At 48.8% G+C, this 23009-nt stretch overlaps 1 protein-coding gene and 1 long non-coding RNA gene across 3 annotated transcripts in view; one reads left to right on the top strand and one right to left on the bottom strand.

The window, feature by feature from the left end:
* The first annotated feature begins 299 nt into the window (after positions 1-299).
* Positions 300-23009, top strand: part of LOC144720072 (plexin domain-containing protein 2-like) — a 41168-nt gene continuing 18458 nt past the window's right edge. The window contains exon 1 of one of the 2 annotated variants that reach the window (XM_078596551.1): positions 300-1421. In XM_078596551.1, the coding sequence (XP_078452677.1) occupies positions 1310-1421 (112 nt within the window). In that variant the 5' untranslated portion in view covers positions 300-1309. Of the gene's footprint in view, positions 1422-15339; positions 15489-23009 lie in introns of those variants that run through there. The other variant, XM_078596541.1, reaches the window with a different exon arrangement.
* On the bottom strand, positions 337-14683 carry LOC144720084 (uncharacterized). Its single transcript, XR_013585706.1, has 3 exons — positions 14457-14683; positions 3828-9101; positions 337-1800 (listed from the first exon to the last, which is right to left on the bottom strand). It is a non-coding gene; the product is annotated as an uncharacterized LOC144720084 (long non-coding RNA).

Genomic DNA, 23009 nt, shown 5'->3' with positions numbered 1-23009 from the left:
TCCCTCCCTACTCCTGTTGCTCCTCCCTCCTCCTCTTGCTTCTCCCTCCTGTTGCTCCTCCCACCCTCCTGTTGCTCCTCCCTCCTCCTGTTTTCCTCCCTCCTCCTGTTGCTCCTCCCTCCTCCTGTTGCTCCTCCCTCCCTCCTGTTGCTCCTCCCTCCCTACTCCTGTTGCTCCTCCCTCCTCCTCTTGCTTCTCCCTCCTGTTGCTCCTCCCACCCTCCTGTTGCTCCTCCCTCCTCCTGTTTTCCTCCCTCCTCCTGTTGCTCCTCCCTCCCTCCTGTTGCTCCTCCCTCTCTCCCGCCTCATCATCAGCAGCAGCAGTGGAGTGATCATTATCAGCAACCGCAAGCAAGCAGCGGGGTCCATCGCGACTCGCACGGCTCGCTGTGTCGCAGACTTGACCCCGCCATCTCGCGAGGGCGGTGCAGAGAAGGAGGCTAGCGGCTTTGAAGAGGAGGGAGAGCGGAGATAGATAGCGAGCTGCGTGTGTGTGGTGTGGCGAAGTTTTCGTGGCGTTGTGGTGGTGGTGAAGTTTTGGTGGCGTTGTGGTGGTGAAGTTTTGGTGGCGTTGTGGTGGTGGTGAAGTTTTGGTGGCGTTGTGGTGGTGAAGTTTTCGTGGCGTGGTGGTGAAGTTTTCGTGGCGGCGTTGTTGTAGTGGTGGTGAAGTTTTCGTGGCGGCGTTGTTGTGGTGGTAAAGTTTTCGTGGCGTTGTGTTGGTGGTGGTGGGTTGTTTTAGGTTGTTGTGGTGTGTTTGGGGGTGGGATATTCACACGCGTGTGTGTTTTTGTTCACCGTGTGCGTGCGACAGGGTGTTTGTTGCGTGTCTGTAGGGTGTAGGTGAAGGCGTATTCGCCAGGGTAACAACTCTGTGTGTGTGATAGCTTGTTTGGGGGTATTGTTTTTATATTGTTACGCATGCCTGTAACGGTTACGTGTGGTATCGGGACACATTGGTTTTGTTGAACTCTTAAACCTCGAGATTACATCGGTTCGTGTGTGTGGGGGGCGTGCTATTTGCTATCACTTATTCCAAAGCCTTGGCGTATCGGCGCACGTGTGTGACATTAACACTGATGTGGTGAACAACATTCACTGGGTGGTGTGCACGATTTGTGGGTGCGTTTCACCATACCGTGTGTGTGTGAACACAATACTATACACGGCAAGAGAGATTGTGTGTGAGCTAAGAGAGAGAAGAGTGTGTGTGTGTGGCGAAAGGACACCACACCCCACACAACAAACACAAAGGGGTGAGCGAAGTTGTTGTTGGGGGAGGAACGAGCAAACTGCTTCCACACCTGCACACGATGGGTGCCAATCTGCTTCCATCACCACTCCTGCTGCTGCAGCTGCTGCTGCTACTGCTGCAGCTGACATCGCCTGCATGTGGGGTGGCCTACAGGGACGTGCCCACTCAAGGTGAGCACATCTCTGCCCATCGTTCCCTGCTTTGCCCTACCATTCATCGATTCGTCGCGTTGGTGGGCCCACTTGTTAAGCTTTGAAGACGAAAAAAAAGGTCAAACGGCCATCGCGTCTATTTTTATGCGTGTGGCTTTTTCAAGGCCCCCCATGGTGGTTGACGAATGTGTGTGTGGTTGTTGTTTGTGCCTGTGCACCACCGCTGCCAACGCAGCGTTGCCATGCACATGTTTATTAATCGGATGCGTCATCCGTGACTTCTTCATCTCGCACGCTGGAAACATCCCGTGGGGATGAAATGCGAAGAACGGTCGAGGTTGGTGGTTTGTGAGTTGCCCGGCTCCGCTGGTTTGTTTTCTGTAGCCGTCGGTGATTTCTGAGGGCGGGGAGCGACAATTGGGCCAATTACGATGTCGATTATTAACGATCGATTCGTTCTGATGTTGGCCGAGCACTTGGGGGCAAACTTGGACGATTGGAGGAGACGCGCCCCGCCGTTTTGCAATGTCCATTTACGCACCTCCCGAATTGGCACGCTTATTACGACAAATTTTTGACTTATTTTATTTCTACCTCCGTGACTGCCGAAAGAACCAAAGAGTATGGATTCCTGCAGTCACAAAAGCTTCAAATCAAGATTACCACGACTAACTTGATTTTTTTACCAGGCAAAGGTCCACTGAGCTAAAATATCACATTTTCAGAAGAGACGTGGCCGCAAATGTCAGCTCAGCCAAGTGGCTTTTCGTCATTGTGTGAACATTTAGATCAGCCAAATTATCTTGTAAATGTGAAGGGGTGAAAAACCGGAGAACAATCCACGTGACAACGGGGAGAAAACACGCAAACTACAAACATACAGCAGGCGTCGGGGTAGGGATCGAACCCACGACCTCCTGCGCACCAGTCAAGAGGGAGCTAACATCTAACTTGTTTCGTAAGTAGCCAAACTACGTACGATGCCAAATAATTCCAGCATTTTCACTGCACTGCGTTTTGTACTCTGCAGTACATGTGCAGGACACAAACTTAACTCTGTCCATCATGATGTTGGTCATCGGCGGGTGTTACCGTTGCTGCTAACGCGCCGACTCCGATGAATTGTTACACAAAAAAAAACACGAGGCCCGTTGTAAATGAGTCTTGAGACTCGGGTGGTTTCGGTGGCTCACAAGGTCTGAACGCCGGGCCTGTGATCTGCTAAAGCCGCGATGCTCGAGGGCAGTGATTTGACGTTCCTGGTCGCCGATGGACTGGCACCAGAAACAACCCAACGGCGCATTTCGTTTTTGGTCTGCAACTTAATTTGGCTGAATTCCAAGCTCCGCTGAGAATTGCAAAATATATCGGTTTGAGTGTCATGGGACGAATATGTTTAGTCTCACGTGGCCAAGCTTGTGGGAGAAATTGCTTTCAGCCCATGATTGCCTGGACCAGTTGTAACTTGACGGAATGATTATCAGTGGTAGTAAAGCACTTTCATAGCCACTTGTGCAGGCCATTCTCTTATCTACTGCTTCGAGAGATGCGGATGGCTGATTTCTCTCGTGATTCGATGGCACAATAGGCATACACAAATACATTGTCCTTGGAAATACGTCTTGGGGGATTTTCTGGATGAATTACATTAATATAGCCGTGTTATTGTACTGTGCCCGTAACGATTTTGTTGATTACTTTGTACAGATTTGGTCATACAATCTGACGGAGTGTGTGATTTTATTGTGAAATGTTGTGGTACTTGAATAACAATACGTGGTTCTGTATTTGCACCTCGGTTGTTTGAATACTCTTTCCCCTCCCCCACCCGCCAAACTCGGTAACCAGCATGAGAACCAACACACTCGTGACCTTAACCCAGATTTTTAACATCCTAAACTGAGCCCATAACTACGCCTCAAATATTAACTGCAAACTATATATTACAGCGCAATGGATCAGCTGTGAATGGTGTTTTTGGCAGAAAACCGGTTTAGCGTTCTTTTGGAAATTTGAGAAGCCAGCCAAACGTTGAGGACCCTTCCAGTAATCTCGCCACGAATGTAGTAGTGGTAGTCAGATGTTTATCACAGTCGGCCGTGTGACGCTTTCTGAATGTATCGCCATCGGACAGATATAGGAAGCATGTTGCATAAGAAATGTTGTTGTCAATGGAGTTGGTATTTTTTTGCTGCTGCCCTCTGCTGCCTCTGCTGCAGCTGTAATAGCACAGTGTTTGTGCATCACGATGTGTGTGTGTATATATAGCATGTATTTGTTGGGTTAAGGATTTGGATTTATTGCGTGCTTAAATGTCCCAGCATTTCGGAGCACCTTGCATTACATCTCACCTCAATCATGCCAAAAGGCCAGTTGTAGTGTTAAATGTCCCAACATCTCAGAGCACCTTGCATCACAGCTCACCTCAATCATGCCAAAAGGCCAGTTGTAGTTTTGTTCTTCGAGCCAGGTGAGACCCCCGATGCCAGCTTTTCTCTGTGCAGCAGAAGGGGACGCATCACCGGCAAGGCGAGTGGGTGGGCATTAGTCTGGCCAATGGACGAGACCAGTGATGGAATTTGAGGCTTTCGTGACTGCAGGAATCCATACTCTTTGGTTCTTTCGGTAAAGTCACGTGGCTAGAAATAAAATAAAGAGCAGTGATGGAATGTCAGCTAATAAGAGGGAACACGCCCGAGAGGATGACCTCTATGCAGATGGAGCAGTGTGGCGTTAGCTCGGGTGCAAGGGGGCGAGACTGTGGCGTCGCAAGACCTCGAGGGGACGGTGCCGATTTGAGAATTCCTTCATCCAGCGGTGGATTGATCTTGGCGGCTGTAAGTTGATTAATGAATCTGTCTGGGGAGTTGGCAGAGGATTTGGATGGCCTGGCAGGCAAGTTGGAAGACGTGGCTTAAAGTCAGGTGTTTGTGCTGGCAGATTGCTCAAGGCTAATTATGAAACCAGCACTGGGTATATTTGAGTCCTGTGGCATCTTCTGGATGGAAGACACCACCAGAACCGGTTTGTGACCGCACCCTCGCTTGTTGCCTTGCTGCAGCATTCGCGGTGCAGAATATCGATGTATTTAAATTTTCCCCACTCCTTAATACGCGAGCATTGTCTTGCACGTAAACGGCAGTCAATGTACGACTAAGACTGGCCACCGTCGGAGAACTGGAATTTTGACCAGTTGCTCAGGCCTGCCAGTAACGTTAAGGGACGACCCAACAATCCTCCCTGAAAGTATTGGGGGGGGACACTGATTTGTCAACACCGTGCAGCAAAGCATGAGTAACCTAAGATGTGCGATTCGTGCGTGTTTGTCGTACGTATGCGGTGGTATCGGTGTAAGTCTGAAACAACCCTTGATGACCACCTGTTACAAACTTGTGCCACAGTAGTCAACAGTGATTCTCGGTTCCTCTCGATTTACAAACGGAGTGTCCCGAGACATCTCCAAGGGTTCAGATTGCGAAAGCGCTCCTCGTGTATGGTTGTGAACGACGTAGCTTGGAGGACTGGTGCGCGTTTGCAAAAACACGCGGTTACGTATGTATATATTTTTTCTCACTTTTTTGCGATAGTGTGATATCCGAGCGAGTCAACTTAACCTTTGGCTAGGGGCGGTGTGGGGGGGGGACAGCATTTGGGAAAACTACGATGGGCGAAAAAACATGTCCCGACCCATCTATAAGATCCGAGCTTGTTCACACCCGCATCATTGTTCCTCGCTTGAAATAGATGTCTTCTCAAAGTTTGATAGCGGTGCGAAAACGATCCAAAAGCAAATTTATATTCCCCCGCGATTGATGCGACCTCTGCCGTCGCCCGCGGCTAAATGACATCGACAGCGGTGTGAGTCTGTATTTTGAGGTCTGTGCCGGCGGGACGGGCGGACTCGTTACCGGTGGAGCCAGGCCTGGGTGGGAACGTCAAAAGTGTGGGGAAAGGAGTCGTGCACCACGAGCCCCCCCCTCACCCCCTTCGGGCTGGTTACGCGAGCTGGCGAGACTCGACTCGCGTTCGTTCGCCTGCTGGCACGGGGCCACCTCCACCGGCGCTTTAAAGCGTCCATTTGTGTTTTTGAAAGTTTCGCTGCTTGCGGCCGTTGGTCGCATAACACTGGTCAACAACAAAAAAAACTTTTTTTCTGGCCTGGACTTTTGCAGCTGTTTTAGACTAATTTCAGGGTGCTGATTCCAAATCTGATCTCAGATTTGCTCTATCACATCTCATTTTTATGCTATCGGCATACCCCATTTTCATTGATTTTACCAGAAATTTACTCTGTCACTTATGATTGCAAGTTGTTGCGAGTCAGTGACTGCTTCAGTGTTAAAATATGGTGCTGTATTTTTAGGATAGTGTGTTTTATAATATAATTTTATGTAGATATCCACATTTATTTAATATTTTCTCCTGCAGTTATTATTGAAAATGCAATATTTGATATCTCAAAAACCTGATGTGATAGACAAAAACTGATGCCAGATTTGGAATCAGCACCTCAACATTACCTTGAAACCGTTGGAATACCTTATGCCAGAAAAAGTGTGACCAGTGTAATCGTCCGTCTGCTGCGCCTTCTTTTGAGTGCAGTCGCACCACCGGGCCGAGGATGGTGAGGTCGTGTGTGACCCGTAAGGATTTTAGAAAGTGACGCCGCAACACTGTATGGCATCTTAAAACAATGTGAAGCCGTGCATTAGTTGAATCGATGTTTAGATTGTAGAGGGGCGGGCTTGCAGTTGCTCTGGATATCACCATCCCCCCTCCTCTTCCCTCCCATGTGTGACCCTGACATGGATATATCACCTTTACCAGAATCGTGGACATTCGTAAAGAAAATGGAACTAAAACGTAAAATTGCATCAAGGAAGGTGGTGTGATGCATGCTAGGATCACACGAATTTGAGAACGTACACAGGTTGGAGACGTCATTGACTGAAGAAAAGTAAGTGGGTTTTGTGTGCAGGCCGTGTTTCTAGGAGGGGACGGTGATTGTTCGGTGGTCGAGACTAACGTTGGAGTGGCAGTCCATGGAGGGAATGTCCCCAAGAGAGCGTCCACCAGAGAAGCTCGTAGCGATGAAATCAGCTCGTGTGCCTTTTGAGGGATGACACTGGCTTGGGCGGGCCTTCATCGAGCAGTGGATCTGTCATGGCTAATGACTCTTATTTGTGCAGCTGCCACACCGTGTGGCCGTTCGTCACGCGAAATGCGTGCGATTTGGGTGCCCGATCGGGATTCATCACGCCCGCGATGTGCAAGCGGCAACCGTAGGAAACATCTCCCAGTGAAACCAAACAAAAACGTGTGACCGGCCCCTTCATTAGTGGCTCCGCATCGGTCGGACTTGTTTACCCCGAGCTGCAGATTGAATCCGCCCCGTACGTGTTGCCGCTGTTGCCGGGGTGGCACAGCAGCGTTTTTGACGTGGCGCATCAAAATGTTTGCCGATAGCCACGGGTAACGAGCAGCGGCGCAGGACTGAGATGAGTTAATTTTTGTTGTGCGAGCGAGCTTGGCTGCGGGTGACGGCAATTGTCAGCGTGCCACGGAGCACAGCTGTTGGATTTGTGCTCGGGTCTTATTGTGAAATTCCTATTGCACAATTGTTTTCAGCGCTATGGACGAACAGGCATTTAAGAAGAAGAATTGTGTTCACTCGGTTGTAACTAATTTATGTAAAACTTTGGGATGATAGTTTTGTCTCCACGGTGTGGCGTTCTCACATCACGGTTTTCGTTGGTGGCTTCGGAGCATTCGAGCAGGGGCTGTGGGCACGCGACACGAGGGGACCCGTCGCGGTGACCTCCGCTCGATTCCTGGCCATGTCTATCGTCGGTGGCTAGCAACATCTGAACCGGTCCTGGGGGAAACCCAACTGTTCACCGACGTGCACTCGCCACGTGTGTGGTGATGGTGGGGAGCGTCGAACAATTTCCCCACGACTAAACGTGGCCCGAGGGAGACTGTGTTCTCCAGCAGGGGATTTATCGGAGTTGTAAATTAATAAATACATCGTATTGTATGTCGTCTTTTCACGAAATGAAAGTCCTTGTGTTGCAGTCGCTCTTTAAGGCCCTAGGATCTTACACGCAGTGTCTTAAGGGTGTATGGATTTTTGACATTGTGTGCGGCCGTAATTATGAACGCCCAAGATATGAGAATTGGCATTCTGAAAAATCTCCCCTCCCAAATCCGTGAAGCATGTTAAGAATAAGGTCCCGCCTGGCTCCACCGCGCGTCATTTTGTACCATGCCTTGCTCCCGTCAAGAGCGTAGTGGTAGATTGAATCTCTGGCCGTTGCCTTTAGCCATGCATGACAGCAGATGTAGGGGTAGCATCCTGGATTTCTGGCTCTGGGCATCGCTAGCCTCGGCCCACCGATGAGTGAAGGTTCCTTTTTATGCTGGAGTCGGAAATATTATTGCCGCGTTTGCCCCTTTTTCACATCCACTTTGCAGCTGTACCGTTGTAGGTGTGACGGGGGCGAGATGTTAACTTACCTCTGGCTGGTATGGAGGATTCCGACCCTGACGCCTGTGTATTTGAAGTTTGCATGTTTTCCCCGTGGTCGTGTGGATCTTTCTCCGGGTCCTTCGGTTTTTCCCTCCACATTAAGAATCAATATTACGCATTTAGGGCACTGGTTAACCTTTACTGCAGCCTTGCACCACTTTGGTTCTCAATCGTAAAAAAACAAATGTATGTAAAAAAATATGCTTGTTGAAACAAAGTAGTTGTACTTGCGTGCCCGTGCTTAATTTATCTTTCGACGATTTACCTTCTAAAAAAATCTGGCATAACTCGCACCCCCGGGAAGGGTGTCTCGCACGCCCGGGGGGGTGCATCTCGCCGGTTTTATGGTATTTGGCTGCTTCTGAAAAGAGCTATGTAGCTCATTTGACCTTACCTGATAAAATAGAAATAGTTTATAGTTTTTGTTGTTGTTTTACCTTGCCTCTCAATGATTGATTTTGAGCCTCCAGTTGTCTTTTCTGGTGACTTGCCCTGTACCCCGTGTCCTTGCTTTCATCGAGTGTGATCGCAAACAATTTGGTGTGCAGTGTTTTAATTGATATCGCATCGCTATCCTGCGATAAGATATCAGTGGCTAGGCATGACCATGACCTTCATCCAGCAGTGCGTTTTAATTGCACTGTATTAGTGGTTAGCTCTGTGCTACGAGCCGGGCCCGCCTCTAGTTGGATTCTTGGCCATTGCTAACACCAGTGGGGAGTAACATCTGAAACAGTCCTTGGCACCCGTTTCACCAACTCCCATTTTCACCGGCGTGGTGAGTGAGGGTATGGTTCATCAGTCCTTGCGACAAAAAGGCATAGGGAAGGCCTCTGAAGGGCCATTTTAATCCGTACAATTTTAAGTTGCATCTCCAACACAATTGGAAATACAGTACAATGTTTTCAGTATTATTGTTTTTTTTAATAAAAAGGCCAAATACCAAGCAACAAGAGTTACGGGTGTAAGATCCCGTGTAAGTGAACGCCAAATCTGCCGGTTAGCCTGCAAAGCGGAGTTGTGTGCAGCGCTTACCGTGTTACAAGACGGGAACTGAAGTGAAAATGGTCGCACTGAATTTGGCGCAGACCCCCTCCACCTCCGCCTGCATCGCCCTTTCCGGCCCGGGCACGTACGCTCGCCCACGCCACAGCTGCTGGCACCCACCGCTGCACATGTGTGATTGCAGAGGGGGAGAGGAAAAAATACTACCGCGATCGGATAATGGGGCAAATAATCAAAATCTGTATCTAACAACAAAAAAATATCTTTCCAATCATGTAAAACAACGTCTCGTGGCCAAAAACAATCCGTTCCACGACGGAGCGTGTGTTTTTTACATTTGACGCATTGACCTGAACAGCTACTGGCCGCGTTGGCCCTACGATGGGGCAGTTGCCTCTCCTCCCTCCTCGTTGCCGATGGTCGGAGTGAGCGGCACAGTAACTACATCCAACGGGGAGCGTCTGCACGTACAAGCAGCGCATTGTGTAGCACTGCTGGCAAACGGGCCAACCCCGGCGCAACCACAACCACCACCGGCGGCGGCAGCGGAGGAGGCAGTAGCATCTCCGCCCCCCACAAAGAGCCGGTTTGTTAGAGCTAGGAGCACAAGGCCCCTGTCTTCATCGCTAACGATGCCCGCTCCTCGTTATCTCTGCTGGGTACCGGTGGTCGCTTCGGTTGCCTGGATCGTGCCGGGGGAAGTGCGGCGGTCGGGTCCGTGAGTGTGCGTGTGCGCACTAAGCTACGACGCCCGACTGAACGGCTCCAGGGCCTCCCGGAGGTCAACTCTGCCTCAAATGAGTACCTGGTGCGGTGTGTAAAACATCACCACTTGGGAGACAAAGGCGGCCAGCCGTGGAGTTGGCCACCCTCCCACCTCGTGTGCCGTGCCGGCCTTCATAGTTACTCGCTAACAGCACTTGCCCCTACGAGTCTGTTAAGGATACATGGGGGGGTGGGGGAGGGGGGTCTTTGTGCGAAAGTTGGGGAGGCCGTTCCCTGTCTGTCCACGCAGGTTTTGTTGTGGGCGCAACTTGGCTGGGAAAGCTGATGCTTGCTTTAAAATCTAATTGTATGCAATTCCTTATTCGACACAAGGGCAAACCATTAAGCAAATGTCGCATGATAATAGTTTTTTTACCCTTTTATCTGGCAACAAAACTGACACCTTTTTTACGAGGAGTCATGTTTGCATAGACCACAATACCTGCAGTCATAATGCAAACAAAACAGGACCCTGCGGGGTGGGCTGGTAGGAATAATACTAATATCGGTACAGGGATATCGACCGGGTATAGAGGAGTTAAAGAAAAAAATTAACTGTATTCTAGTGTAACGTTAATTAAAGTGTTTGTTTTGACAAGAAACGCTGTGAGATTTAAAGACCCCCCACCACCACCCCTCCCACCACCCCCCACCACCACCCCTCCCACCAGCCCTCACCACCACCCACCACCCAACCCCACCACCACCACCCCACCACCCCCCACCACCACCTTCTGCACTAGGCCTCGCGAAGCCTGCCGCACTAGGCCTCGCGAAACCTTCTCTGCAGTAGACTTAGCGAAGCCTTCTGCACTAGGCCTCACGAAGCCTCTGCAGTAGGCCTCGCGAAGCCGTGCTTTTCGTGCACAAATAAGGCGATTAAATGTCTCGTCTCTGTGTTAATAAGCCTCCCGCACTAGGCCTCGCGAAGCCTGCCGCACTAGGCCTCGCGAAGCCTGCCGCACTAGGCCTCGCGAAGCCTACCGCACTAGGCCTCGCGAAGCCTTCTCTGCAGTAGACTTAGCGAAGCCTTCTCTGCAGTAGACTTAGCGAAGCCTTCTGCACTAGGCCTCGCGAAGCCTCTGCAGTAGGCCTCGCGCCGTGCTTTTCGTGCACAAATAAGGCGATTAAATGTATCTCGTCTCTGTGTTAATAAATGTTTCTTGTCTCTGTGTTAAAAAAACGTGCTGCGTTTCAGTAAAGTAATTTTTTTTAAAAACGTGCTGCGTTTCAGTTAAGTAATTTTGAAGCGAAGTTTAAAGTTTCGCCGTGAGGCGCCGGAAGCGACGGCCATCTTGTTTAATTGACAGATCCCAGGGGGAGCGGGCGACCATCTTGTCGGACAGGGTCATGCCAAGTGTTTGCAGTAGGGGGCGATGTTGATACACGGACGGACGGACAGTCGGACGGACGGACACATTAATCTATTGGTGGTCTGGTCCACTTCGTTCCTACCAGTAAAACATAACTCTGATGACAGTGCATACATTATCAGAGTTATGTTTTTTGTTTGCATTATGACTGCAGGTATTGTGGTCTATGCAAACATGACTCCTCGTAAAAAAGGTGTCAGTTTTGTTGCCAGATAAAAGGATAAAAAACCAATTATCATATTTTTTACTGGCAAATGAGGTACCAATGGTGCAAATGTCGCATATTGACGTATTTTTTCCTCCCCAAATTGTTTTTTCTATCTGCATTGCGTTCTCAGAATAATAAGATTTCTATGCTGAAATTGGCAGCAAGTAGTGCATCACCCTGTGTCAGAACAGCCCCAGATGACGATGTCGCAATATTACTTGTGACATGTTCCAATGACCTCTTCAATCCACACGGGTCCAAACTTTTGTTTGCACTTAAGCGAATGTGTCATCACGTCAATAAAACTAAACGTAGTAATTCTCATTGGGAAAATTTCGATTTAAAGCTTTCGTGACTGCAGGGATTCATCTTCTTGGTTCTTTCAGTAAAGTCACGTAGAAGGGAAATAATAATATAATAAAAATAAAACATAATAAAATCATTCTCACGACGTTTCGGTCACAACGCAAGCAGCCGTCCTCAGGCGAAGAACAGAAACGTCGTGAGAATTATTTTATTGTTTTATTTTTATTATTTTATTATTTCCCTTCTACGTGACTTTACCGAAAGAATCAAGAAGATCTCATTGGGATTTAGCCAAATTTAAGTGAAAACCAAATTAAAGTTTTTTTTTATTGTGCATTCGTTGGTGACTGGGCCTAGACCATCAACTCCGCTGCGCTTCAGAACCCGGTTTAATCACCGGCGGCTGCAACTACGCATTTGAATCCTAACGTCACGCGATGGTTTGTTTTAAACGGCACGTCTTTTTGATGGTTCTTCATCGTTTTCAAAAATGTGGCCAGACTTCTCGGGTCATAACAAAACGTAAAAGTAAACACATTTTTACTTGACCTACTGAGCTACATAGCTCTTTTTCAGAAGCCACAAATGATAGCCCAGCGAAGCAGTTTTAAAACATCGACAGTAGAAGAGACAGCAACCTATTTGCTCTTCTGTTTCACCACGCACCGTTATCTAACAGCACAGCCCTCAAAGCCTTGGCTGCGAGACCACACCTGAACCATGTGTGTTTGTGTTTTCATAAAACCTCTTGGCTGGCCCCTGTGCGTGGTGTGGGGGAGCGGTGGTGCAGTGGTTAGCGCGCTGCGCTACGGACTCGGCGATTGGATTTGGATTCCTGTTCACGGCCGACACCGGTGCCGATTATCATGAACCGGTCCTGGGCCTCCGCTCTGTCGACTCGGCCTCAAATGAGTACTTGATGTGTGTGTGTAAACATCGTCACTGGGGAGATAAAAGGCGGCTGGGTGTGGTGCTCAACATCCACCCCCTCGTGTGCCGTGACGGCCTTCATAGTTACTCGCTAACAGCACTTGCCCCAACAAGTCTGTCTGGACCAGGGGGTCCGGCAACCAAAATTACGAGCCATCTTTTTATTTGGTTAAAAAAAACCTCAATATTTCAAGAGCTGCAATGCACGTGGTGAATACCAGATGGTGGGTCCTTAATGAATAATATCACGAAACGGCCTTTGAAGAGCCACAGGTTTCTGACCCCTGGTCGAGACTACAGAGTGATTGAGGGGACGAGATCTTGGTCTTTGTGTGTGTGCATAAAACTTGGAAAAGAGAGACTCTGTGTGAGCGAGGAAGCTGACAAGGGGTAGAGAAGAGGAAATATAAAGGGAGACATTGAAGACTAGGCTCTTTACAGTGAACACCTGCCTAAACATTGAAAGGCCCGTGTCAATATTAAGGAGCTCTTGGCTATGATGGCAGTTTCTCGTCACGAATGCAGCTCCCCCCTTTGCTCTTTAAAGTATAATTAAATGTCCACTCCCTTGGTCAATCCGCTGCTGGATGAAGACACCCCACCCACCTCTACATGGCAGTCATGGAATTGTGTTTGGCCATACTTCCCCCACGCTAGTCAGTGCGTATTTGTGACGGTTTGAAGGTTGGGAGCGCTTGGAAGTGGTAAAACGTCGAGTTTTTTTTCAGTGCTCCACTGGATGGGTCTGGTCAGGGGCCAGGCGTCGTCTAACCGCCGATGTTACCCTTGGCCGTGTATCGAACCTAGGTTGCCAGTCTTGTAGCGCGGTGTCCTCAAGCGCTGTGCGGCCGAGCTGTTTGCCACAATCGTAAAAAAAATCTCTTTGGAAAATCCCCGGCCTTTGGTTTTCTGCTCTCGATTTAAATGCTCGCCATGTGCAGCTGCGTTTGTTATAGATCGGTGCGGTCAGGACTCGGATAGAATTTGCTTATCCTGGAGGAGGAATCCGATGAGCTATCCTATGAAGAGCTCTTTCACAGGATGTCCAGTCGGGGCACGCGGTCAGAACGTAATAACAACAAACAGTACAAAAATATGATAGGAGTGCAAAGTAGCAGAGGGAAAGGTAAAACGAATCGCTTCAAAATATACCTACTGAAATTGAACCTATTTATTTTACCAGGTAAGGCCAAACGGAGGTATATATTATTTTTTACGTGGTTTAGGCTGGCGTAATTCGGCGTTATGGGTAATTAAATGTATCGTTGAATAGTATTTTGCTTGCATGCGGAGATGGCGATGTTAACTGCTATGGGGGGAAGGGATGTTTGTCTTTGCGTGTGTGCGCGGCTTGCTCGCTGCCACACAACTTGAGTGACACGCCATCCCATGTGCGCTCTAGTCCGTAATCTTAAACAAATGTACCCCTGTGACTTGCGCCTGGCAAATGGGGGGAGCTATTTGCCAATGCACGGGAACACTTAAGTCCTTGGGCTCAATGGTGACATGACAGCGTAAGTGCACTTTACCCTCACTTCAAATGCTTAATCTCACCATCGGTATACATGGCAATAATGAAAATGGACATTTTTTAAGTAAACAACCAAGTACGTGTATATGAACATAATCCCATTTCTGCCACGGGAAATCCTCGCCAAGCCTCTAGACTCGTTTTCAGGAAGGTCCCACATTGGGATGTTTGGCCCAATTTCATTCATGAGCGGTGTGTGGGAGAAACCGGAGTACTCGGAGTTGGCGGGGGGGGGGGAACCCACAACTCTGCACTGATGGATTCAACAATTCATTGCACTAAAACTTGGCCACCTTGCAGCCCACCAAACATTACTTGGCTAATAATAAAAGTACTGAATGTTTCGGTGTAGCCGTGAATATTTTAGGAGCTGACTAATAGAACAAACATATTAATGGATACTCACTCGCAAGGCGTCTTCACTCCACATCAGCTGACCACACGTGCGCATGTCATTTACAAGCCTACAGAGAGGCCGCATAGCACGGCATCCTCGTGCACCGCTAGCGTTTGCCTTGCAGAGCTATCCACGGATAGATACCCGCTAAGATGACAGGCATAAGAGGAAAACATAGTCCTGTTTCAAAGCCTCCCGACGTGTGTCCCACTGTCTTGCCTCATGGCAGATGTGGAGCGTGCGTTCACAGGAAGTTCCTGTTTTTTTATGCTAATGTTGGTCACGTGACCAGGAAGTGACGATGTTAGATTTCCACTGTACCACGCGGGCGTCAGCCATTACACAGATAAGCCAAGATGGTGGCACGCATCGCATCTCAGTGAGACCACAGCCGCACTTGTCCATTGTGGGAGCTTAAGAAGCATTATCTGTAAGTTGTTTATATTCCTATAATATTGGAAATGCTGTTGTAATGTTGGAATGACCGTTATAGCAATGTAAATGCATTTATGGTGCCGTTAAATTGTTGTAGTAAATACGAGGCCTAGTTAGTAACGAAGCCTGTGACTTTCCTTATTGTGGATGTTACTTGTGATTTAGTAGGTCGAGTCAGACTTGTGCCTATGTTGCGATCCTGAGAGTGATGACGAAGTATCTCATCCACAGTTTAGTGTTAAGTGTAATGCTGTACATTTGGGGTGCAGTGGGATGAATACACTGTGTCTGTATGCAACGCACCAGCTTGTGCCTTTGTCTAGTTGTTCAGGGGTAATGTGGGGGCCTGGTCCTTCCAGGATCTATTGTTATCTGAGACAATGTTCTGATGCTGTGGTGTTCATTGTGTGGGTGTTTCCGAATTATAACAGATGCTGTATCTGTGTTTTCTCACCAGTTTTACCTGTTACAATCAATAAATGACGATCGGAGTTGGACGGTCATCCTGGCTCCGAGGGTTTATTGAACACATGGTTATCTACTCGACTAGCGGTGCAACGCAGCGCACGGCGAGGCCGAGATACCCACCAGGATCATCAATGCAAGGTGTAAAATCGTTTAAAGCACCCTCCTCTGCGAGAGATGGAGCCGTCGCTTCACAGCATGTGTTCAACTGCTGGGACGAATGTAAGAGGGGCATTCGAAAACCCAATAGGGCATCCTATAAATGGATCTCCCTGTGTAACGAAGCAAACTCCCCTCAAGACTGTACGTGCCACAGGTGCGAGTGCGGTGACACCACCAAGACAATGTTGTCACTCGCTCGATGCCATCATCGCAGCGGTGACATGGATCACGTGCACAGTCTGTCCGGCTACACGCCGCCACTGCCTGCACCGTGAGCCCAGACCAGATGTCCCGCTTGTCCGCACCCACTGTGGCTGCGGCATCACTTAATTTGTTCCAGTGACTTTGTGGTCAGGAACGGTGAATTAAGTGAATGCCATGTAAAATTCATGCGGGTTATCAAGTAATTTGCTTTGTTCATACATCGGTGTGACCTTAAACGTTGTGCTACCTCAGGTGGACTAGGGAGAGACGAGGCTATGATTCGCTCCCCCGCCGATTAAATTATTTGTCGCCTAATGGGCTTGTAATCTGATTTGACAATCTCGAAACAAATCCAAATTGTTGAGTCTCGTTTTTGCCATCTCGTTTCATTGCTTTTTTTTTCCCCTGCCTTATTTATACCGTCTATTCTGTCTGCCTAACGGCGGTAGCGTGAATAATGTAAACTACCTCGCCTTGTTTACAGGAGGTCGTGGGTTCGATCCCGACGCTGATGCCTGTATATTTGGAGTTTACGTGTTCTCCCCGTGGTCACTTGGATTATTCACCAGGTCCTCTGGGTTTTTCCTCCACATTTAGAATCAACATGCATTTAGAGTATTTGGCTGCTATAAGTTCTGCATTGCAAGCCACTTCGTTCAGCTATCATTTGTGGCCAGGTCACTTATCAAAAAGAGCTATACAGCTTCTGGGCCTCAACTAGTAAATATAAATAGATAATTGGCGTGTATTATAATCGATCCTCGTGCTCGCAATTCCCTGGCATCAACAACGGTGTTGACCACGTTAACTTAGACCTGACATTCTTGATCTTGAAGAATCCGACTTTGACCGATGAGCCGTCGACATCCACCACTCACGATGGGCCCCTGCGGCGATCATCCACGACTCCCCGCTGAGAGGTGCCCATCGTTGGGGCGACGAGCATTTTCACCGCTCGCCCGATCTTCCACGCCACCGCCCCCCCGGGTTTAATCTGCAGGCCGACGTGCAGTTAATAGGGTTTCTCTGCAGCCGGTCAACCAATGGCACCAGGGTCTGTTCCGTAACCGTCTGCCAGCGGGCGTTCGATGCTTCACTTGGCCTTAAAGCGTGCATAGCTTGGAATAGGCGCCAAGTTTGATGTCACCGCCACTTGATGGCGAATGACGTTGTTGTTGGGTGGATGAGTGAGGTGAGTGCATTTGTTGTGACCCTGCAGTGTGGTGGGTGAGGGGCCTAGTTGGTGGACGGTGGGTTGTTAAGTGACGGTGTGTTGTAGTTGTGACCTGCAAGTGTGGTGGTTGAACGCAGCAGTGTTCGTGGATGCGATGAAACGGCCTGGTAGCCCGGGTCCTCAAGTCCCTGCGTGCAGCTCCCCCCCTCCCGCTTCCCGTGCCAGCGGGTGCCAAAAATACACCCACGGCTGTCGGGGTCACTGCCTCGGTGACATTAATGCAGTGTAATGAGAGGCCTAAGTAATTTGAAGTTGATGCCGATCCGGGGTAGGGATGGTGGAGGCAATCATCGTAAAAGTATTAACTTATCTTGTGCCACGTGGGTGGGGTTGTTTGACCATACCTCACCACACTGGTCTGGGCAGGTTAGAGGCAGGGAGTGCAGCAAATTGGGCTTTTGCTGCACTATCCTCTGGTCTCGCCATACCAACAACCCCTGGTACTGGACATCTGTGAAAAGGAGCTTCATAGCGCATCGGATTTCTCCAGGATAAATAAAGATTCTGGTGACCAAATCGGCAGAGATGCGTACGACCCTGTCAGGCTAAGCAGGGAGCCTGGAGAGTGTTGGAGTGAGCAGCCCACCAATCGCCTCATGTTATCCATAGCGCTGCATGGCCACGTAGCCACGGTGCTGCGGTGTAAAGAAGTAAACCACCTCGCCTGGTACATAGGAAGTCGTGGGTTCGATCCCGACCCTGACGCCTGCTATATATTTGGAGTTGGCATGTTCTCCCCGTGGTCGTGTGTTTTTTTCCGGGTCAATCGGCTTTTCCCTCCACATTTTAGAAACGTGCGTTTGAGCGTATTTGTCTCTGTATAGATTTCCACGTGGTAAGCCACTTCGTTGGGCTATCATTTTTGGCCAGGTCGCTTTTCAAAAAGAGCTGCATAGCTCAGTGGGCCCTACCTGGTAAAATAAAATGGTTTAGTTTACATTATGGGTAGCAAAACCTATTGCTGCTCGATACTAATACGCTCCCATGTCTCTACTACCCGCCTTCATCGCCAGCAGTAACTAGCTTTGTGAAGTATGGCCAAATTAATTCACTACCCGCATAGCATTGGGAGGCCCTCATCCAGCAGTAGATTGATGGAAGGGCATTACGCTGATACACTACAAGAAGAAAGCTGTGTGCTCACAGCTGATACCATCGTGCCCGTGTGTACGTGTGTGTGGTAGTGTAGTGGTTGGCGCGCTGCGTTACGAATCCGACTACCCGGGTTTTGTGTGTGCTTGTGCGAGTGCCGCTGTCTTGGATCGTCTGCACGCTCACGCCTGCACGTGGTCGGGTTTCCACCGCGAGCACGCGGCCGACACACTGGTGGACGTGCTGCGTTGTACCTTGGGGGGTGGGGGTGAGGCACAGAGCCGGAGGGATTGACATCACTACCCTGGAACTCGCCAACATTAAATCCCGAACGCGCTGGACAGGGAGAATAAAAATTAACGCTGCCATAGATGCTGGGCGTGAAGATCTCCGATTACCCGGCGGCCTGTCGCGTGATGTGTGCGCCCAGGCATCGTCAACATCCGCTGCTTTTTGCCTTCACTTGGCATCCCAAAGCCCTTCAAGAATGTTAATCAAACCCTAAATATAAGACCGGAAAGTGCGTTATTTACATTTTGCCAAGATCTCCTTTTTCTTGTTTTTAATAAGTGGGAGTTTTTTAAATATATTGTGCAATTTTATGTTTACCGGCGTTTGGCATGATTCATTGCATGTGTTTTGCACAGTTGAGGTTATTATGGCCCCAAATTAGAATCTGTCTTGTGCTGATTTGGCACATTCGAGCAGACTGATTGCCCCAAAACCATCTGTTTTAGAAATTCATTGCTCCTCATACATGTGTAACCCTCTTCCAATTTTGTTTATTGTTAACTTCCAGCCCTTTGTCAATCCACCGTTGGATAAAGGCTTGCCCCCACACCGTGGTGATCATCGGGGTTGTTTGACCATTCTTCACCACACTGGCACGTGCGGTTTGGTGAAGGTGGGTAGCATAGAAATCCAGTCCAACATTTACTGCACTGCCCACAGCGTAGGCCTGCGGCAGCCTGTAACACCTGTTTATGAATGGTGGTTGCCCATCCCAGCTCGTACTTGTGACTGATATTTTCCTGCATTTCCGAGTCCTGTGGAATGTTTCTAGTTAAAGACCCGGTTGCCAGTTGACTCGTCTCCTCCATACTTCTTACGGGGGGGGGGGGGGGATAAAATATCAAAACACTTTGTGGAAAGTCTGCAGTGGTTTGTTATTAAACTAAAAACCTAAGCAATTTTTTTATTTTAACTGGTAAGGCCCGTTGAGCTACATAGCTCTTTTTCAGAAGCAACCTGGCCACAAATGATAGCTCAACAAAGTGGCTTATCACGCAGAAATGTATCGCAGCCAAATACTCTGAACGCACGTTGATTCAATAACGCATGTTATTGCGAGACTGCTCTGCTGTGGCAATGTGGCATTTCCATCGCTGGAAAAAATAAAAACCCATCGCAGATTAACCTCAGCTGGCAGCGCTGTCGGACTGATGAGAAACGTTCGGAGTGTGATGCTCTGACTTAAACCAAGATCAGTTCTTGGTACAGTCTTAGGTTGATGAAATGGGATTTGTGAATGCCACGTGGCACGAGAGAAATAGAGTAATTGCCCTTCAACCCTTTACGCCGTCCTTGTCCCCTTCACGCCGCACGTGGTTGTTGTGTAGCTGGTGCAGTTTGTTATGTTTACCGTGAGCGATTGACCGACCCTCTCAATGGGAATACGTCTTGAAGCTCCACTCCACTCCTTCGTACACAGCCAGCTCTCGACGGCTGATCGCTTTAAGCGTGTGTGGTTCATCGGACGTGCCGCTGCTGCCCGTCGTGAGCTGTCTGTTTTTCTCGCTTTGATGTTTCCACTTTTGTTCCTTTATTGTGAAAATCGAATGAGGGTGGCCCATGGGTAATGAGGGCCACCATCAACTTTGTTTTATTGCCACGTGACCGTGTGTCTACAAATTATGATTGAGGGTCGGAGAGCGCCGTGCCCCCGTCAATGTTTCCTCGCGAGTCTCCGGTGTTGCGCGAGACATTCCGCAGCAGCTTCGGCAATTTGTCAACTGCATCATTTCCGTCACGGGAGACGCTGCGGTAATTCTCTCTCCCACCTGGTGCCACAGTGCAATTTCGGCCGTGGCAATCGGTAGAGCTGCGTTTTTTTTTCATGTAGACGTTCCTGGTGCCATGTGGTGTTTGCCGTGGGTTTGTGCCGCCGCCGTCGCCGCTTGATCGTTTTTATCAGGAAGAGTTTTTGTGGTCTGGTGCGGTCACGTGGCCAGCAAGAGATTAAACTAGACTATTTTGTTTTTTCTAGGTAAGACCAAGTGGGCTATATAACGCATTGTATAAGAAGTGACCCGGCCACAAATGATTGCTATGAGAAGTGGCTTCTCACGTGGAAATGTATAGCAGCCAGATCTAAATGAGGAGGGGGAAACCGAAGGACCCGGAGAAAAATCCACATGACCATGGTGAGAGACATGCAAACTCCATATATACAGGTGTCAGGGTTGGAATCAAAGCCACATGCAAACTCCATATGTACAGGCGTCAGGGTTGGGATCAAACCCACAATCTCCTGTACACCAAGCGAAAGAGAACATCTCGCCATCGGGGCACCCACTCGTCTGCCCACCCCCCCCCCGGATAATGTTGGGGTAGGTGCCTACAATGTAAGAGTAGAAGTCGCAGCCTTTGGGGTCATGCACAGGGCACGGCTGGGAGGGGCGCACAAACCTGTTGCTGAGACAGACTCTGCTTTATTCCCGATGGCCGTGGACCACCGTTTGAGCGAAAAGTGTAGCTCCACTGGGGTCGATATTGGCAGCGGTGGCGTGTGACTGCTTCAAACCACAGCGTCCCACACGCGAGACTGTAACAGGCGGCTGGTGGCGGTGGCGGAACTGCCCTGGCAGCGGCCTTGGCAAACTATCCCAAAATAAACAAACATGCCACAAAGGGCAAATGTGTGCAACACAGTGCAGTCAAAGAGATTTAAATTCCAAACACTTGCGCCAAAACTTCCTGTTGGCTTTTCCAACTATTAAGATTTTTTGAGAATACGTTTTTACCCTTTTATTCAACGGTTTTACTTAACTTGATTCCTCTGTTTGTCGTGGTCAAATCTTGTAATCAAAATTTAGTCCACTTCCTGTTGTCCAATCAATTCCACATTTTGCACACGTACTCAGATCCGGTGACTATGCATGCCTGTATCACAATCGGCATCAATTAATCAACTAATTCGCTATTTTAAAGCAATTCATATTTTGTATGGGCGCCTTATTATTTATGTTTGTGTAGGTCAAAGACGCCGCGGTCCCTAAACTTTAATCGGCTCGTACAAAAATCAGGCGCCGCGTGTCTCAGGCGCCATTGACGAACTTCTCAAAGACCGTGAGTTAAACGAAGTAAATAAAAGCGTTGTTTAAAAAAAAACTTTTTAAAAGGAGTTTATCTGGCAAGAAAACAGGTGGTAAATTGTTAAAACGCCAAACTGAAACCATTTTACAAGGAATCATGTCTGCATTAACCACAATGCTTGTGGTCAAAATGCAAACAAAAAACATACTCTCATAATATATGCATTGTCTTTGAAACTGATTGGTCCACACCAGAGACAGCTTTATTTTGAGCCTAGTCTCAAAACGGTGTTTGACCAGAGGACGCCAAAAGGCTTACAGCACAAAGACAATGCACTATCAGAGTAATGAGAGCTCGGGGTGAGCATCTACATCATGGGACCTCCTTTGCCAGTACACCTGTTTTGTTGCCAGATAAAAGGGGAAAAACTTATTCTGCAAGGATGAGCGTGGTATGTGTAATGGTTTATGCTCCTTTGACGAGATCAGAAAGGAGGGGTTTGTGAAGACGGGCAATGTAGAAGTAAAGTAGAATAGTGGATTTTTGCAAATCGTACACTAAGTGTATGCTATGCTATTAAAAATTTTTTTTATCTCCCTAGGAAAGCCTCGTTTGAGTCTAAATTATTTTTCGGTGAGGTGTTTGGGAGGAAATCGTGTGGACTCTGAGGGGGGGAGGGGGGAAACCCACTGGGTTCACGAGGTTAGGGTTACGAGTCAAACACTCAACACTACCATCTTGCCCTGTAGCCCCATGCCTGCTGCAGACTGCAAGCCCTGGTGGTCTCCCGTGCATGTACTGACCAACCCCCGAAACCAACGGCACCAGAAGATCTAAATCCATTCTGGAATGGAATTGTGAATCCAGAAATTTTGACCGGACGTCAATTTTTAAGGCACGCTCGGTTGTCCGCTGGCTCATGTCGGGGTTCATCATGGAGATGGAGCCATGGGGGTCAGCTCATGTGTGGGTGCTGGGTGGATGGTTACAGCGTGGGACCGTGTCGGTTGGCGATGGCCTTCATCCAGCAGTGGATTTGTTGATGGCCGCTGCTGATGACGACGACGATGATGATGATTATGATGGTTGATGGCCGTCGTTGAAAGCTGGGTAGGTAGGGGGTGTGGTGCTCTCCAGCCTGGAGATGAAGCCATGCGCTGACGAATTGGAAGCTGCCAAAGGAGTCCGTTTTAGATACGTTTCACTTTCGTCCTGTTATAGCATCGACAGCTAAATTTACGGAAGAATCTGATGGCGGTGGAAGTGAGGGGGGGGCGGGGGTGTTTGGGATGTGTGAACGTGACGTTTGAGGAAGAGGTGGCCCACAGCCCTTGCGAGTTGAGCAGTGGCTTAGTAACGACGTTATCAGCTCGGGGGGGGGGGGGGTTGGCAATCTGTCAGATGGGGCCGCGATATTTTATTCGTCTCCCACGGTCGCACCGAGGCTATGATTTATCGCAACGACTCTTGCCTAATCGCATCATTATGCTCACGGTCGTGAACATTTAACGCTGTGGGGGCGCTCCGTCTTCGGAGAACGCAGCCACTGCAGCTCCGGAGTAGCTCTTGGCAATATAATTGACGTGTATATAATCAAATAAATATCCCAAAAAGGGACTTCTACGTCGAATGTTCTTTTACTCGAGCTACAGGGT

The sequence above is a fragment of the Lampetra planeri genome, chromosome 1 (assembly GCF_965212315.1).
Source record: "Lampetra planeri chromosome 1, kcLamPlan1.2.h2, whole genome shotgun sequence".
NCBI classification, from domain to species: domain Eukaryota; kingdom Metazoa; phylum Chordata; class Hyperoartia; order Petromyzontiformes; family Petromyzontidae; genus Lampetra; species Lampetra planeri.
The sequence above is the reverse complement of the archived record's forward strand: the minus strand, read 5'-3'. Positions and strand labels throughout refer to the sequence as shown.